General features: G+C 41.9%; 1 protein-coding gene across 3 annotated transcripts in view; it reads right to left on the bottom strand.

Moving 5' to 3' along the window:
- ADPRHL1 (ADP-ribosylhydrolase like 1) overlaps positions 1-6,463 on the bottom strand; it is a 53,719-nt gene extending 47,256 nt beyond the window's left edge. The window contains exon 1 of one of the 3 annotated variants that reach the window (XM_077482843.1): positions 6,137-6,463. In XM_077482843.1, coding sequence (XP_077338969.1) covers positions 6,137-6,350 — 214 coding nt within the window. In that variant the 5' untranslated portion in view covers positions 6,351-6,463. The remainder of the gene's footprint in view (positions 1-6,136) is intronic. The other 2 variants (XM_077482844.1, XM_077482845.1) reach the window with 2 other exon arrangements.
- Between the last annotated feature and the right edge of the window lie 10,385 nt (positions 6,464-16,848).

The raw sequence follows: 16,848 nt of genomic DNA, 5'->3' as shown, positions 1-16,848 counted from the left end.
AGGCTGCAGGCAGCGAGGCTGGACTCTGCACCTATGCATTCTGGGATTACACGCACAGGAGCTAGACAGCCTACGTGCGGGAGGCCTAATGCTGAAGGTCAAGGGTACATAATCATCTTCAAATGTGGTAAACTAGATCTCACACTCCAAACTTTGGTTGTAACCTCTCTTATCCAAAAGACATCTCCACGTGTTTTATTTGTATAAAACAGGGGGAATCATATTCATATTTAAAAAAAAGAAAAGAAAAATGGTGATGCAGAGCTATTCCCTGTCCACACAAACTCAACTTGAATTTTCCTGACGGTGTCACAATGTAATGCTGACAAGGGAAAAGAAGCTCTCCTAAATTAAAAGGCAAACTTTCACTACTGTAATCTAAAAGTTCTTATTATCTTTATTATTATTCCTAATAATAGTAGCAGTAGTAGTCGTAGATAAAAGATAAAAAGAAAGTTATCTTTAGGCTCCTAGAGAACTGAAGTTTTAATGGATTTCAGGCTTTACACTGTACATCAACCTGACAATTCTTATCTTCCCAGCCCTGTCCAAGTTTATTTTCAGATAACATGCATTCCCACTTGGTGAATATTGAAACTAAATTTAGGCCACTCTTGGCTGAAGATTAGACAGTGGCATTACAGCAAGTGCCGAACTTATCAGACAAAAGGCAGAGAACATTCCGAGTTCTATATATATTTAGATGTGGAAGAAGTGATAACGTGATACCTGATCACTGCAAATGTCTTTTATGTTTTCTTTATTATGGATATATAGGGGGTCAATTTATGAAATACAAGTGCACTTGGAAGTGCAGTCGCTCTAAATCTAAGGGGTAGATCTGAAATGAGGGGAAGCTCTTCTGATTTTATCATCCAATCATGTGTAAGCTAAAATGCTGTTTTTTATATTCCCATTATGTCCCCTTCGGATCTAAAGCGACTGCATTACCAAGTGCACTTTTTTTGTAGTGCAAAGTGGATTTGCCTTTAGTAAATAAACCCCACAGTTTTTTTTATTAGTGTCTTATAATAACAAATTATACATTTATTATTATTTATTTATTACTATATTTATTAAATTCTATATATATATATATATACACTGAGTATAGAAAGCAAATAAGGCTATTGGCCATAGTAACCAATCTTCGCCATGTTTTAATGGTAATTTTCTGACTGGCAAGAGGACAAAACACATGGTATGTTGCTTTGGGAAACACTACTTTTCTTTACTTTATTTTTTCTGTTTCCTTTTTTAAGGGCTACTTTCCACCAGCGGCATTGGGGCCACATGTTTCCTGCACAGCCCCAATGCACAGACAAAGCAAGACACCATGAGGGTTATTTACTAAAGGCAACTGCAAGTGCACTTGGAAGTAAAGTCACTGTAGATCCGAGGGGGACATGCAAGGAAAATAAAAAACAGCATTTTAGCTTGCACGTGATTGGATGATAAAAAACAGCAGAGCTTCCACTCATTTCAGATCTACCCCTTAGATTTAGAGCGACTGCACTTCCTAGAGCACTTTCAGTGCAAAGTAGATTTGTCTTTTGTAAATAACCCCCCATGTTTCCAATGGTTTCAGTTCACACCGCTTTTTTTCAGCACAATGAGATGTGACACCAACCGCTATATTGCAGGGTTTAGAACTGTTTTGAAATGTCAATAATCGTCATGGCATACAGGGGCTGTGCAGGAATGTAAACTGAGCTGTGCTTCCGCAGCTCAGTGTACATTTCAAAGAAGACTGTGAGCAGTCAGGTAGGTTCCATTTATTGCAGACAAGACATTGTTGTCTCTTCTGCAACAAAGAGACTGCCTGCTTGCAGTCTTTAAATTGGCACTTTAGCTCCACTTTAGGTATTTAATTTATTCTCTTATGCCCTTTCTGAGAAAATAGAGAGAATTTTTTTTTACACTTTTGCCATGTTTTACCTAAGTCTGGACATAGAAGTCTCCATTTGAGCATCACTAACTAAGCCCCATTTCACACTTGAGTGTTTATCTGCTCATTTATCTATGCCTGACAATGTCCGACCATGCAGAATCCCATTCTTTTTAATTGTCCCTGTTCATACTTGTATGCTCAGTTACTCTAGGACAGTGATTCTCAACCAGGGTTCCTCCAGAGGTTGCTAGGGGTTCCTTCAGCATTGGGCAATTTCTGCCTCTCAGATAAGTTCCCACTGACACCATTGATCTTTTTAGCTATCGGTAAGGGGGTAATTCTTCCCAATGACCACAAGTGTAAGGACCATTCTTCCCACTGACCATCACACTAATGTATCATGAGTTGTAGATTTGTAATTTTTTTTTCAGGGGTTCCTCGAAACTGGAGAACTATTTCAAGGGTTCCTCTGTGTTGAAAAAGTTGAGAAAGGCGGGCTCTAGGATCTACACTCTGGGGTTGATTTACTAAAGGCAAATTGACTGTGCACTTTGCGAAGTGCAGTTGCACTCTGCAAGAGCAGGTGCTTCAGAGCTCCCTAAATGAGCAAAAGCTCTCCTGACTTCCATCATCCAATCATGTGCAAGCAAAAATGCTGTTATTTTATTTTCCTTGTGCTTTCCTTGGGCTTTCTTTCAAAGTGAAAATTCACCACATTCACTAAGCTCTGAGGCAAATTCTCTTGTAAAATGCATTTTTTTTTTTCTTGCGATTGGGCATTCTTTGCAAAGTGAAGCCTTACCTCATTTACTAAGCTCTGAAACAATTGAACTTGCAGAGTACAACTACACTTTGCAAATTGCACAGTAAAATATGCCTATAACTTGAAAAATGCCCAAAAAAAAGCACAATCACCAAGAATATGCTTACGCATTGCACCCGTGTAAATGCAGGCTTGGCCATTACTGTACGGTAAAACAAAATATTTACAGTGGAAGTTTACCGACTGGAGTCCCAGGAGTAAGAAGACCATTTTCTGAGGACCAGCATATAGTATGATCTAAACTTGTGTTAGTGCTGATTCACACAAGAATTGCACAGAAACACAATACAAGTTTCTGTTGGATTTACTGCGATGCGATTTTCAGTCCATTCAAATGAATGGGCTGAAATTTCAATGGATTGCACCAAAAGTAGTGCATGCACTACTTTTAAAAATGCATTGCAACCAGATCACATGGTACTGTAGTACCATGTGATCCGATGCAGACAAACACACTGCATCTGTGTTTGGGCTGTTGTTTAGAATTTATTGACACCTACAGCAGATTGCACACTTGTGTGTTTTTAACACAGTGTCTGATACATGCATTGGCAAAGGAGGGTTTCCTGCACCAAATTCTGGTGTAAATGAGAACTATCATAAGTCTTTGGAACAACTGTAAAATTAATATGTTAGCATGACTGCACTTTAAATAAACATGCTCAAGTACTAAATCAGCATCACATTTCCTTGGCAACTGACCATTTTCAGAAGCTGATTATGTTTTGGAGCCTTTCCTGTTTCTCTCCTCTTGCTCTGTAGCATGTTTTATTTAAAGAAGGGAAAATCATGTACTTAAGTTACTAAAAAAACACAGTGGCTTAGTGGTTAGCACTTCTACCTTGTTTAAATTGGGTCCCCAGCTTTATATCCCGCTCAGAACACTACTTGCATGTTCTCCCTGTGCTAGCATGGGTTTCCTCCCATGCTCCAAAGACATATTGGATCCTGTCTAAAACTTGCCATGCATTAGGGTTGATTTACTAAAGGCAAATCGACTGTGCATTTTGCAAAGTGCAGTTGCTCCAGAGCTTTGTAAACAAGCATAAGCTCTGCTGACTTCCATCATCCAATCATGTGTAAGAAAAAATGCTTTTTTTATTTTTATTTTCCTTGCACATGATTGGGTATTCTTTAAAAAGTGAACCTTTTCCTCATTTACTAAGTTTTGGAGCAACCGCACTTGCAGATTGCACGGGGGGGGGGGGGGGGGGGGGGGCAGTCCTCCTGTCAGAACACAATAGCACAGCGGGGAGATCACTGAGCTAACATCAAATAATTAATACAGAGAGCTCCTCATGAGCTCTTCAGTTTTTTTTCATTCAGCCAAAAGAAAACTTAGCATGTGTACCAGGCTTTAGACTGATTTCTGTTGAACGGATAAGCTGGAATACTTTTCTCAGTCGGTTGCAGCTGCTGATCAGTGTCTTGTGATAACTGTGGGTTCCGCTGTTAGAATACAATATCCTAGCAGGGAGGATTCTTCCATCTACCTCCTTTGTGTCGATGGAGGAATCTGATAATTTCTTGGTTCAGTCTGCTGGCTGAACGAAAACAAACTAACAGTGTGTGGACAGTTTAAAGGAGAAGTACAGCCAAAGCTTGTTTGGCTGTACTTCTGTAGTTCACAGGAATCGCAGTTCTTTCTGTGCTCCGGTGACTCGTTTTCAGCAGACAGTGGGCTGACGCCGGCTGCCAGATAAAGTTACAGATTCGGTCCAGACTTGGGAAAGATCACGACCATATGGTTGAGATCTGCCCACATGCCTGGACCGGCACCCAGCTCCACCTCTCAGCGAGCTGTTGACAGCCTGAGCTGGCCACTCCTACCCCCTCCACAGTGTGGCGCTCCAGTGAGGGAGTTCTGAAAACTGGGCTATCTGTGGTGTTTGATCACTCAGTTCTCAGTCTTAGAGCCGGTATAACGACATATTCGACGACCCATCGCAGTTTGCTACGGAAGTGACGTTCCATTGCCGCCATCTTGCTACACCCCACACTCGTCCACAGTAAGGATACACTAAGAAGGGGGAAAGTGGACATGTTGTTACACCCACCGGAGTTTTGCATTTTACACATATTTATAAGCGTAAAGTCAGTTTATATAATGAAATACAGGACTTACAACTCCGTTTGACTACTTCGATCTTGAATTTTAAAAGCAGCGGCAACCCTGCTCATCTCACAGGTTTGCTAATCTGACAGAAGTTCGCTGTTTTTAAAATTCAACATCTAAGCAATCAGACTTCTAAGTACTGTATTTCACTATAGAAACTTACTTTACAGTTATAAATACGTCTAAAATGCAAAACTCCGGTGGGTATAACAACATGTCCGCTTTGACCCTTCTTAGTGTATCTTTACTGTGGACGAGAGTGGGGTGTAGCAAGATGGCGGCAATGGAACGTCACTTCCGTAGCAAACTGCGATGGGTCACCAAATATGTTGTTACACTGGCAGGGGACCGCACCCGGCTCAGTCTCTCAGCGAGCCACTGAGAGCCTGCCTCTCCCGCCCCCTTCACAGTCCAGCACTCCAGTAACAGTGGGGGGGGGGGGGCAGAGCAGAAAGCCGGTGACTAACAGTCACCGGCTCTATGTTCAGGGAGTGCTGAGAACCAAGCTATTGGTGGTGTTTGATTGCTCAGCTCTCAGCCTTAGAACTGGCGGGGGACCGGCATCAGGTTCAGTCTCTCAGCAAGCAAATGAGAGCCTGAGCCGGCAGCACCCGCCCCCTCCAGAGACCGACAGTGGAGCTCTGAGAGCTGGCAATTAGCAGTGTTTGATTGCTCGAGTCCCAGTCTTAGACCTGGCAGGGGACAGACGCAGCATCGGACCGATGCTGCATCCGCCTAGGTAAGTATGATTCCCCCCCCCCCCCAAAAGAAAATCCTGAACTTCTCTTTTAAGTTGACCCTGGTATATGTGTGCTTATATGTTTGCATGTGATTTAGGTATCCTAAGCTGGCCATACACTGATTTATCAGTTTAGCAGGGACGAGATGGATTTTGATCAGCGTCCCCTCTCAATGGAAATGTGTTGTTTGATGGACTTCTGGAATACAATTCTTGATTAGTGACTGCAGCCAACTGGGTGCAGCTGTTGGAACACACTGTCCTGGCAGGAGATGCCTCCATCCACCTCATTTATGTCTCCATCAACATAGCCTGCTGGCTGAACAAAACAAAAACAAAAAAAAACGACAGTGCATGGCCAGCTTTAGATTGTAAATGTATAGTATGTACATAAATAGTTGATGCTATATAAATACCTGTAATTTGGAAAATAAATATGAAATTACACAGCAGAGATTAATTTTTAATATACATACCAGAAATTACACAACTTTGTGCATTGGCAGTAGAATTTAGATAGGACAAATGTTGATGCCTTTCTAATACACACCTTCATTAAAGACTTACCTGTGGCAAGTGCTTCTGCGGTGGCCATATGCATTAGGGTGTTGTGACTTATAGGCCATTTGTCTGCGGATAGTACCAGCTTGTCTATACCTCCAAGTCCTTTCAGTTCCTCGTGGATCTTTACACCTGAAGAAGAAATTTCCCAGCTGAAGTTTTTATAGCCCAAAGAGTCCCCAACTGCGGCCAGCAGCATAGCAGCCGTGAATTTCTCCATGATTCCAGGACCTTGCAGCTCGTACTCCTCTTTTGTCTGACAACTACTGGGTCTAACTTTAGTGTCACTCTGGCTGGCAGAGCTCCTGTCCCTGACTATAAAAGGTAGCACTGCCATTATCAGAACCTGCAACATCCTCCCCCTTTGCTGAACACATCCCTGCAACTGGACATTGTCCATTCACAGTACAAGTATTAGAAACTGCTAACATAAATACCACCATGACTGTATTCTATCTGGGTGACCCCTGTACCCTACTGACTTTAACATTCCTTTAGTTCCAAAACAATTACAGCAATAAAACCATGTATTATACTTATTATCAAATCCTTGATTGTGCTAAAATACAATAAATAAATAAAATAAATAAATAAATAAAATAAATTAATAAATTAAATAAAACAAATAAATAAAATAAATAAATAAAATACAAAGACTAGCACATACATATCACCCAGTTATATTAGTTACAAGGAGGAGAGGGGGGAAAAAAGAAAAGAGAACCTGGAAAAAAAATACAAATGAAGAAAAAGTGAAATAAAAAATAAAAATAAAGAGGAAACAAATTGCAAATAAATTGCACTGCAAAATCCCCAAAAAAACAAACAAAAAATGTAAAAAAAAACTAAAATTAAAAAAAAGAAAAATTTACCACACAGTACTAAAAGCAGCTTAACCACCTCAATACAGGGCACTTTCACCCCATTCCTGCCCAGTCCATTTTTCACCTTTTAGCGCTGTCACAATTTGAATGACAATTGCGTGGTACAGTACCCAAATTCAATTTTTATCATTTTCTTCACACAAATAGAGTTTTCTTTTGGTGGTATTTAATCACTGCTGTTTTTTTTTTATTTTTTACAAAAAAAAAGAAAGAAAAAAGACCAGAAATTTTGAAAAAAAGGAAATAAGACAGGAAATTTTGAAAAAAAAAAAGTTTTTCTTAGTTTCAGTCAATACATTTTGTAAATAAGTAATTTTTCTCCTTCACTGATGGGCACTGATAAGGAGGCACTATTATACCACACTCTGATGGGCAGTGATATGCGGCACTGATGAGCACTGATAGGCGGCACTGATGAGGACTGATGGGTGGCACTGGTGGGCACTAATAGGTGGCACTGGTGTGCAGCACTGATGGGAATTGATGGGCAGCACTGATGAGCATTAAAGCGTGAGTCCGCCGGGAGTGCGCGTTTTTTTTTTTTAAAAAGCCAGCAGCTACAAATACTGCAGCTGCTGACTTTTAAAATAGTGACACTTACATGTCCAGCGCGCCCACGATGTCGGCACCTGAAGCCGATCTCTCGATCGTCTCTCGGGTGCTGCCGTCGCCATCTTAGGTATGGGAATCAGGAAGTGGAGCCTTTCGGCTTCATTTCCCGGTTCCCTACTGCGCATGCGCGAGTCGCGCTGCGCAATGAGGATGGACTCGCTGCCTCTGGGATCTGTGTGTTTCCCAGCAGGCAGCGGGGGACTTTCGGAAAGGGGCGTAATCTACGCCCCTTTCCGCAGAGAGCTATCCAGGAAGTGGGTGCAGATACCTGTACTGTACAGGTACCTGCACCCCCCTCCCCCCTGAAAGGTGCCAATTGTGGTGCCGGAGGGGGGGGGATTCCGATGAGCGGAAGGTCCACTTTACGGTGGACCTCCGCTTTAAAAGGCAGCACTGACTGGCACCAGTAATGGGCATTGTGTCACTGATGGGCACTCATGGGCTCTGATTGGTGGCACTGCTGGGGCTTTACTGTAATGAAGGCACTAATGATCATTGCCCTGATTACCTGCCCTGTTCTCCCCTGCGAGTAAATGCCGCTGATTGTCTGTCAGTGTGAGACGAGGAGCGCCGATTACGGCACTTCCGCATTTACATGTGACCGGCTGTGATTGGACACAGACAATCACATGGTTAAAGAGCCGTATAAGCGGCTCTTTACAGAGATCAGGGTCACTCTGTGTCCTAGCACCACGGTGCAACCGCGATCGATGCGCTGTGCACCCCCACGGGCGAGTGAGAGTGGCCGTTTGGGTATGCCGCTGTATGACATGCACCCATAACGAGTCACATTGTCCCTCTGCCATTTGACGGTGGGCTGGCGATAAGTGGTTAATACACTAATGAAATATATATAATAATAATAATAATAATATATATTTATTTTAGCTGCCATAAGATTTGTATTGTGTATCTGTTCATCTATTCCTGAGATTTGCATAGCTTTGCCACACAGCTGTGTCTGTCAGGAAACAAGACCTGATTTTTCTCTTCTGCAGTTCAGTAAAACATGCACAGGTTTGGCTTGCCAGCATCAAATCCTGGTGTTTTCGGGAGCCCATGACACATGGGTGCAGTGTCCAGCCGGTTGTTAGCAGCTTTTGAAAATCTATGACAGGCTAATGTTCTGTATGCAGCGGCTGGATGTTGTACTTGGTGGTACTCACCTTTAGGGGCCTATTTGTTCAGGGATGTATATCCCAAACCTGTGGCTGGGGCATACATCTCGGAGTCCAGGATGGCTTGAATGATGCTGGCCATCAGACTGAAGATATCTAGCAGCAGAAAATAAGTAACAGCACAGTGGCTAAGTGGTTAGCACTTCCGCCTAGCAGCACTAGGATCATGGTTCCTACCTGCAGGAAGTTTGCATGTTCTTCCTGTGCCTGCATGGGTTTGCTCCAGTTTCCTTCAACACTCCAAAGACATGAAAAGTTGAAAGTTAATTGGCTCCTATCTAAATTGGCCCTAGTATGTGTATGTATGAATGTGAGTTAGGTACCTTAAATTGTAAGCTCCATGAGGACAGGGACTGATGTGAATGTACAATATATATATATGTAAAGCGCTGTGTAAATTGACGGTGCTATGTAACTATCGGTAATAAACAATAATTCAGGGATTCTCATCTCTGGTGTGAAGTCAATATTTCAGAAAAAGCTGGTTTGGTCATCTTTTGATGTGCTATTCATTTTTATCTTGTTCATTTTGGGTAGAGTTACATAGTCAGGTAGTCTAGTTCAAACAATAGAAAAAAAGGCAATCCCTGAACCAAATACCCCTGGTTATATTATATATGTTAGTATCCAGTTATAGCATGTGCACTTAGGAATGCAGCTCTTTTTAAAAAAAATATATATATATACTGAGCTACCCAGGACTAGCACTTAAAGGAGTCTATTCTACATTTTCACAGCTCTTACTATGAAGAAGCCTTTCTGTATTTGGAGGTGAAATCTTTTTTCCTCCAGATGTAAACAGTACTCCCTTGTAGTGGCCTGAAAGTGAATACAAATGCTAACTGATAACACTCCAGAGGCAGAGGGCAGGGAGATATCAGCGCACAAGATTTCTGGCTGAATGAACAGCTTTTTATTTGTACTTGTTGAACAGATATAATAAAACTCATTCAATGGTAGATTTAACAGATTATAGGGGAGAAAATATGATAAATTAATAGTCAGAGTTTACATACACTTTAACTAGGAATGATCTTAGACTCACTCCAATCTGAATTCAAATGAAAACTAAATGCACCTAGAAGCAAGCTGCATCCGCCCATTGAAACAAGTTCTTGGTTTTGCAGATTTATGAATAAGCACCGAGTATTTGTACTCTGTAGTAACCACTTGCCGACCAGCCGCCGTCATGATACTGCGGCAGATCGGCTCTTTCCCGTGAATCGCCTAAGTTGTATGTTGGCTCCTTTAAGAGCCATAGTAGGTGTGCGCATGCCGCTGCACGGCGGGGGGCCCGATCCATGGCTGGTGGCTACGATGTCCACCGGCCACCCATGATCACGGGAAAGAGAGCCAGAATGGGGTTCTGTCAATGTAATTAGACAGATCTCCATTCTGGCAGAGGAGGTGAGAGGGATATGCTGTTCCTTGTGATTAGGAACAGCGATCTCTCTCCTCTTCCAGTCAGTCCCATCCCCCACAGTTAGAAACACCTCCCAGGGAACACATTTAACCCCTTGATCACCCCCTAGTGTTAACCCCTTCCCTGCCAGTGACATTTACATAGTAATCGGTGAATTCTTATAGCACTGATCGCTGTATAAATATCAATGGTCCCAAAAAAAGTGTCCGATCTGTCCACAGTCCTGCTAAAAATCGCAGATCGCTGCCATTACTAGTAAAAAAAAAAATGCCATAAATCTATTCCCTATTTTGTGGATGCAATAACTTTTGCGCAAACCAATCAATATACGCTTATTGCGATTTTTTTTTTTACTAAAAATATGTAGATGAATACATATTGGCCTAAACTGATGAAGACATTTTTTTATTTTATTTTTTATTTGGGGATATTTATTATAGCAAAAGGTAAAAAATATATATATTTTTTTTTCAAAATTGTTGCACAAAAAAATAAAAACCTCAGGGGTGATCAAATACCACCAAAAGAAAGCTCTATTTGTGGGGAAAAAAAGGACGTCAATTTTGTTTGGGAGCCATTTCGCATGACCGCTCAATTATCTGTTAAAGCGACGCAGTGCCTTCTTGCAAAAAAAGGCCTGGTCATTAGGGGGGAAAATCTTCCGGTCTGTAAGTGGTTAAATAAAGCAGAAACTAACACAACTATTTATTTCTCCATCATAGTCCCCAATTGTGCAGATTGGTACACATCTCTAACCCAACGTAAGGATATTTTTGTCACCTTCCAATAAAAGTACAAGTGGGACATCTGCTGGTGAGATCTGCAGCATGCTGAAAAGTACAACAATTTGGATTTTGTCAACATACATATATATCAATATGTTGTAAGTTTCAACCTGGCAAAGGAAAAAAGAAAACAAAATGTTAAGTTTTCAAGCCATGAAAATGCAATGCAATTAAACCATCCAATACTAAGGCCCCTTAATTTCATCCTAATATCTTTCACAGCAATTTTAGGTGACAGACCTTTTCCATACCTCCCAACATTTTGAGATGGGAATGAGGAACACCTACTGGCAAATGTATGTAGGCATAGGACACGCCCCCTGCCACACCCCTTTAAAGGAGAATTAACCAAAAAAAAAAAAAGTTCATTAAACCCACAAGGGCTTTTTTTTTACCACTACTATTCCTTTATATTGGATTTTAAAATGTACAAATGCAGCAATTTAGAAATTGGATGAAAGGTTTAGCACTGGGAAACACTTTTCGAAAGATAAAAAGTGAATTTTATATACAACTATATAGATCAGACCAAAATGAGGGACAAATGAGGAGGGGATGAGGAACAGAGGGACATTGCTCCAAATCAGGGACAGTTGGGAGCTATGCCTTTACACTCAGGCTTCATTTGCATTGGCACTGTCAAACCTGTGTTTATATGCATTTAGATAGGTAAACATATGCATGTGATCATTTTTCATTGGTGTGATTTACAATGTGCGTTTACCTGCATTTAGGAGCAGTCAGTTCAAAGGAAATAGAATTGTGTGCGTCCAGGATAAGATTAGACACCAAATACATGCAAACTAAACACTGAACATGTAAGCACACTAGACATGTAAACAAATGTTAATGCATGTATGCACAACTAAATACGTCTGTATGTGCATGTGGCTGAAGCTGCTTTAAAGCAGGATCATCTAAACATAGGAAAAAATTATCTGGGAGAAAATAAGGATTCATGTACATGGACGTACTTATCGGTATACCTGTGTAAAGGGCTGTCTTTGGTTTTCTGTGTATCCACATGTAGGAAGACCCATTCATATCTACTATGATGCAGCGGCTGCACCGATGGGGGATGCCTTTCCTTGTGAACAACCCAGCAGTGGTGAAATGTGTCAAGGAAGGTCCGTTTCAGGTGCAAACATCTACGTATGCAGCCTTTTTTTTTACAAATTAAACACAGAAAGAAGAGCTAAATTCTGAAGTATGGCTTATACCTTTCTTAGTTTTATTACTTGTTCATCCTAGCAGATGATCAGTTATTTTTCCACTTCCTGTCATAGGGTAGCAATCTTGTTCATTCTGCAGTTAAAGCGGGAGTCCGCCGGGACTCCGCGTTTTTTTTTTTTTTTTTAAAGTCAGCAGCTACAAATACTGCAGCTGCTGACTTTTAAAATGGTGACACTTACCTGTCCAGCGCGCCCGCGATGTCGGCACCCGAAGCCGATCTCTAGATCGACACTCGGGTGCTGCCGCCGCCATCTTGGGTATGGGAATCAGGAAATGGAGCCTTTCGGCTTCATTTCCCGGTTCCCTACTGCGCATGCGCGAGCTGCGCGGCGCAATCCGGACGGTCCGAGCTGCCTCTGGGAACTGTGTGTTTCCCAGCAGGCAGCGGGGCACTTGCGCAAAGGGGCAGGCAGTTGCGGAAAGGGGCGTAATCTACGCCCCTTTCCGCAGACAGCTATCCCGGAAGTGGGTGCAGTTACCTGGATTATCCAGGTAACTGCACCCCCCTCCCCCCTGAAAGGTGCCAATTGTGGCGCCGGAGGGGGGGGGGGATTCCGATGAGCGGAGGTCCATTTTAGGGTGGACCTCCGCTTTAAATTGTACAGGACTGCAGCTGTGCAATGTTGGACAGGCTTATTATTTTATTTGGACTTACTGTAAAGAAGTGCAGGAAACAAAAAACAAACAAAAACACCCACACATACAAAGTGGATGAAAAACCCTTACATATACCCAGTGAAGTGACTTACTTCAGGTGATACATGGAGATTAAACAAATCCTCCTACATAAGTTGTTCCTGTTTATCTGCAGACTCCCTGCAGAAGTCGAGAATTCATAAAGCTGGTCTTAGCTGTCAGAAAAAAAAGGGGGCAGAGAGCTGAAATTACACACTGTAGAGCTCAGTGAGCAAAGCACCGAGAGCTGATTGGAGGGAACAGACACCCCTCTTCACACAGCACACAGGAACAGAGCTGAGGCTGTCAATCAGCTGGAGCTCCCTCCCCTGTCACCTTTTTTGTCTTGGTGTCAGGAAAACTTGTCAGAAGTGATTTATAAAAAGGGGGTAACTAATGCGTGCAACCTCATTAAAGTAGATGTAGGGAAGCTGCCAACATGAAAGTGATCTCACACAGTAAAATAAAATGAATTAAACTGGTATGTGGTGCTACCCACCCTGGGGAGACCCTGAATAATCAGTTAAAAATAAAATAATTGTAAATAAAACTTAAATAAAATATATAACTCAATCTTCTAAATCAATATTCTAAATAATGATGAATATAAATAAAAGTATAAAAATATATCAACAGTGCAAAATAGCAACATTGTTACAGTTGCTATGAAGGGAAATCTTCCAATGAATTCACTTTCAATTCTCTGGTGACACCTAAGAGTGGATTTTCCCTCACTTGGCAAAGAAAACCATATAGAAGTTCTAATTGTCTTCTCTACAACTAGATTTGGCTAGACATTCAGTGCCTTGAAGTATTCATACCCCTTGAAATTTTATATTTTGTCATGTTGCAACCAAAAACATAAATATATTTTATTGAGATTTTATGTAATAGACCAACACATAATAGAGAAGTGGAAAGAAAATGAATGGTTTTCCAAACTTTTTACAAATAAATCTGTGAAAAATGTGGCGTGCATTTGTATTCAGCCCCCCTGAGTCAATACTTTGTAGAACCACCTTTTGCTGCAGTTACAGCTGTAGCCGAAAGATGGGCCTTAATTGCAGGGAGGACATTCATAGAAGCCCTCCTGAGCATGCGCTGTCTGCAGGCCACGCGCTGTGATCAGTGAGTCAATGAGACTCGGCTGACCACAGATCGGAGAGAGGGGCCGATCCCGGCCTCTTACCACGTGATCAGCTGTCAGCCAATGACAGCTGATCATGTGATGTAAACAGATCGGTAAGGAGTATTTTTTTTTTCACACTGTCAGCTTGAGGGGAACAAAAAGCCGATCACCGATTTCTGTCAGAGGAACATCAGTCCCTCACAAGGAGAGCCACGGCTGCCCCAGTGCCCACAGTACCATCTACCTTTGCCCACCAGTGCTGCCACTCAATGCCCAACAGTGCCTCATCATCAGTGCCACCAAACAGTGTTGCCGATCAGTGCCACCTATCAGTGTCCTTCTATTCTGACTCCGATTGTTGTAAAGCGACTATCCCTTGTGAGACCTCTATGCCTGGCCTGTATAAGATAATTTTGGAGGACAATCCTTATCAGATAGTTTGAAATCACTAAATACCATTTCCATCCACAAGATACTTTTATTCTGAACATCAGGTTACAGCAGATGACAGGATACAAACAGATGAATATGTTGTAGTATTTATGCGGTCAAAAGATGATATTGTCTGTAGATTACAATGCAGAATACATGTGCCTTGCTACATGTGGCTTGTAGCTGCATCCATGACACAGGAAGTACAAACTCAGGAAGAAGGGTGGAGCATTACAAAGGAAGTGTGTCATAACATAAGGGGAAAAAAAAGAACATAAGAAACAAGTGCATTACCACAAAAGGTCACTAGATGGCAGCATGTGTGCTAAATATAAAAGTCCATAGAAAATGGTTAAGGAAACAATCTATATAAATTCTATGCCCCATTGGGGAGGCACACTCCCCGTCTGGCATGGGAAATGTCACTATATACATCAGAACGGTAGTTATGCAACTGCAAATAAAAAACAGTGAAATTTGCTAGATGTCTTAAAGACCTGAAAGACATAAAAAGAACATGCATATAATGCAATAACAACTCACAGGTAAGATCCAGCAGTGCAGGAAAACAAGTTCATTCTCCAAAGGGTAAGAGCAGAACAAGTTCCGTGATAGGTCTGATGAAAGTCTTTACAGTCCCTTGTCTTCAAACCTTCACCTCCACCTTACATACTCTACCATCATCATTAGGAACGCTCCTTACAATAAGTCCCATGGACCATTCGATTCTTTCAGCTTGCTGGTCCTTAAGCAGAACATCTCCAACTTGTATGTTAAGGTTCAACTGTTGCCATTTCCTGCGTCCTTGCAGAGTAGAAAAATACCCCATCTCCCAATGATTCCAGAAGCAGTTGGCGAGGTGTTGTACTCGTTTCCGCTGGTCATAGCAAAGATTTCCTGCTTTAAAGTTTCCAGGTGAACAAGAACAGACCAAAGCTTCAGGGTAAGAAGCTTAGCTGGGGTAAGGATAGTTGGGGTCTCTGGATCGTTGGAGATGCAGATGCCTTTGCCAGGAAGGTAGTTAGAATCTTGTGGGTAAGACTTGTGGAATTAAAGTCCATAAGCATAGAATCCAAAATTTTATGTGTGATGCCTATCATTCTCTCCCATGAGTCACCCATGTGTGAAGAATGAGGAGGATTGAAAATCCATGTACAGCCTTTTTCAGCTAAAAAGTCTTGGATTGGTCTAGATTTGAGCTGTAACTCTCGACAGGCTCCTACGAAATTAGTTCCACAGTCAGACCTTAGTGTCTTGACTGGCTCTCTGATGGCTAGGAATCATCTTAAAGCATTGATGAAACTTGAGGCATCCATAGATTCTATTACCTCAATGTGTACTGCAAGCACAGTCATGCAATTGAACAGCACTGCCCATCGTTTGCTATTTACGTGAAAGGTGGGTCAGTACTTAACCTGTCAGCTGGAAAATCTTTTGCTGTTGATGTTTCCCTCTCAGTTTCGGCACTGAACACAGCTGTGTAGTGTAGCTATGATCTGTCTCTTTTCTCCGATAATTTAAAGGCCTGCAGCTCTTATGGCACCCTCTGTGAAGTGTCTACCTTGGTGCTTAACCCCTTCATGGTAGTGCCTTATGAGCAAAGTGGTAATGTGATGGCGAGCAGGTATAATGAGAGGATTCTGTTCTTGCTCACTGAACTCAGCCTTGTTTAAATGTCCACCAACCCTTAACATGCCATTATTGTCAATTAATGGATTCAGGTTGGCAATTGGACTGTTTTTTGTAATGTCCCTTCTGTCACGGATACATTTAATTTCTGAGCCAAAGACACTCTGTTGTACACTGCGTATTATGATCAGTTCACCTTCAGCAATGTCTTTTGCAGAAAGAAGCCTTTGGCACACGTGCCAACCTTGACAGTGAGCATCTGTGGGCTTTTGTGTGGAAGCAATCTGCAATATGAACTAACCTTGCAATGGTGCGTACAAGCCTTCTCCACCTGGAGAAATGTTCAACGCGTTGACAGCCCAAGACGAGTCTTTGTTCAGTTCTGGTGACGAGGGTTTTAACTTCAGAACGAATCTCTGAATCTTTGTAAGGTTCTAGAAGACTGAAGACATCAGCTGTGGTTTTTTTGAATGATCCAGCAGGAATTCGGGACCTGTTAACCAAGAAGAATTTGCAGACACTTGCAGACAGTGGCCTGGTGGCATGATCTGCAGGGTTAATTTCACATGGAACATAATGCCATTGTTCAGCTTTAGATGATTTCCTGATTCTCTCTACACAGTTGCTGACATAGAAACCTTTAGTCTGGTTGTATATGTAGCCCAGAACAACTTTGTTGTCTGTGTAGAATTTGATGTCATCTATCTGAATGTCTAGCTCATACAGTATGAAATCTGC

This window comes from Lithobates pipiens, unplaced genomic scaffold, assembly GCF_037356315.1.
Source record: "Lithobates pipiens isolate NorthernLeopardFrog02 unplaced genomic scaffold, aLitPip1_a1.2 Scaffold_16, whole genome shotgun sequence".
In the NCBI taxonomy this organism is placed as follows: Eukaryota; Metazoa; Chordata; class Amphibia; order Anura; family Ranidae; genus Lithobates; species Lithobates pipiens.
This window is presented reverse-complemented; position numbering and strand designations above follow the sequence as displayed.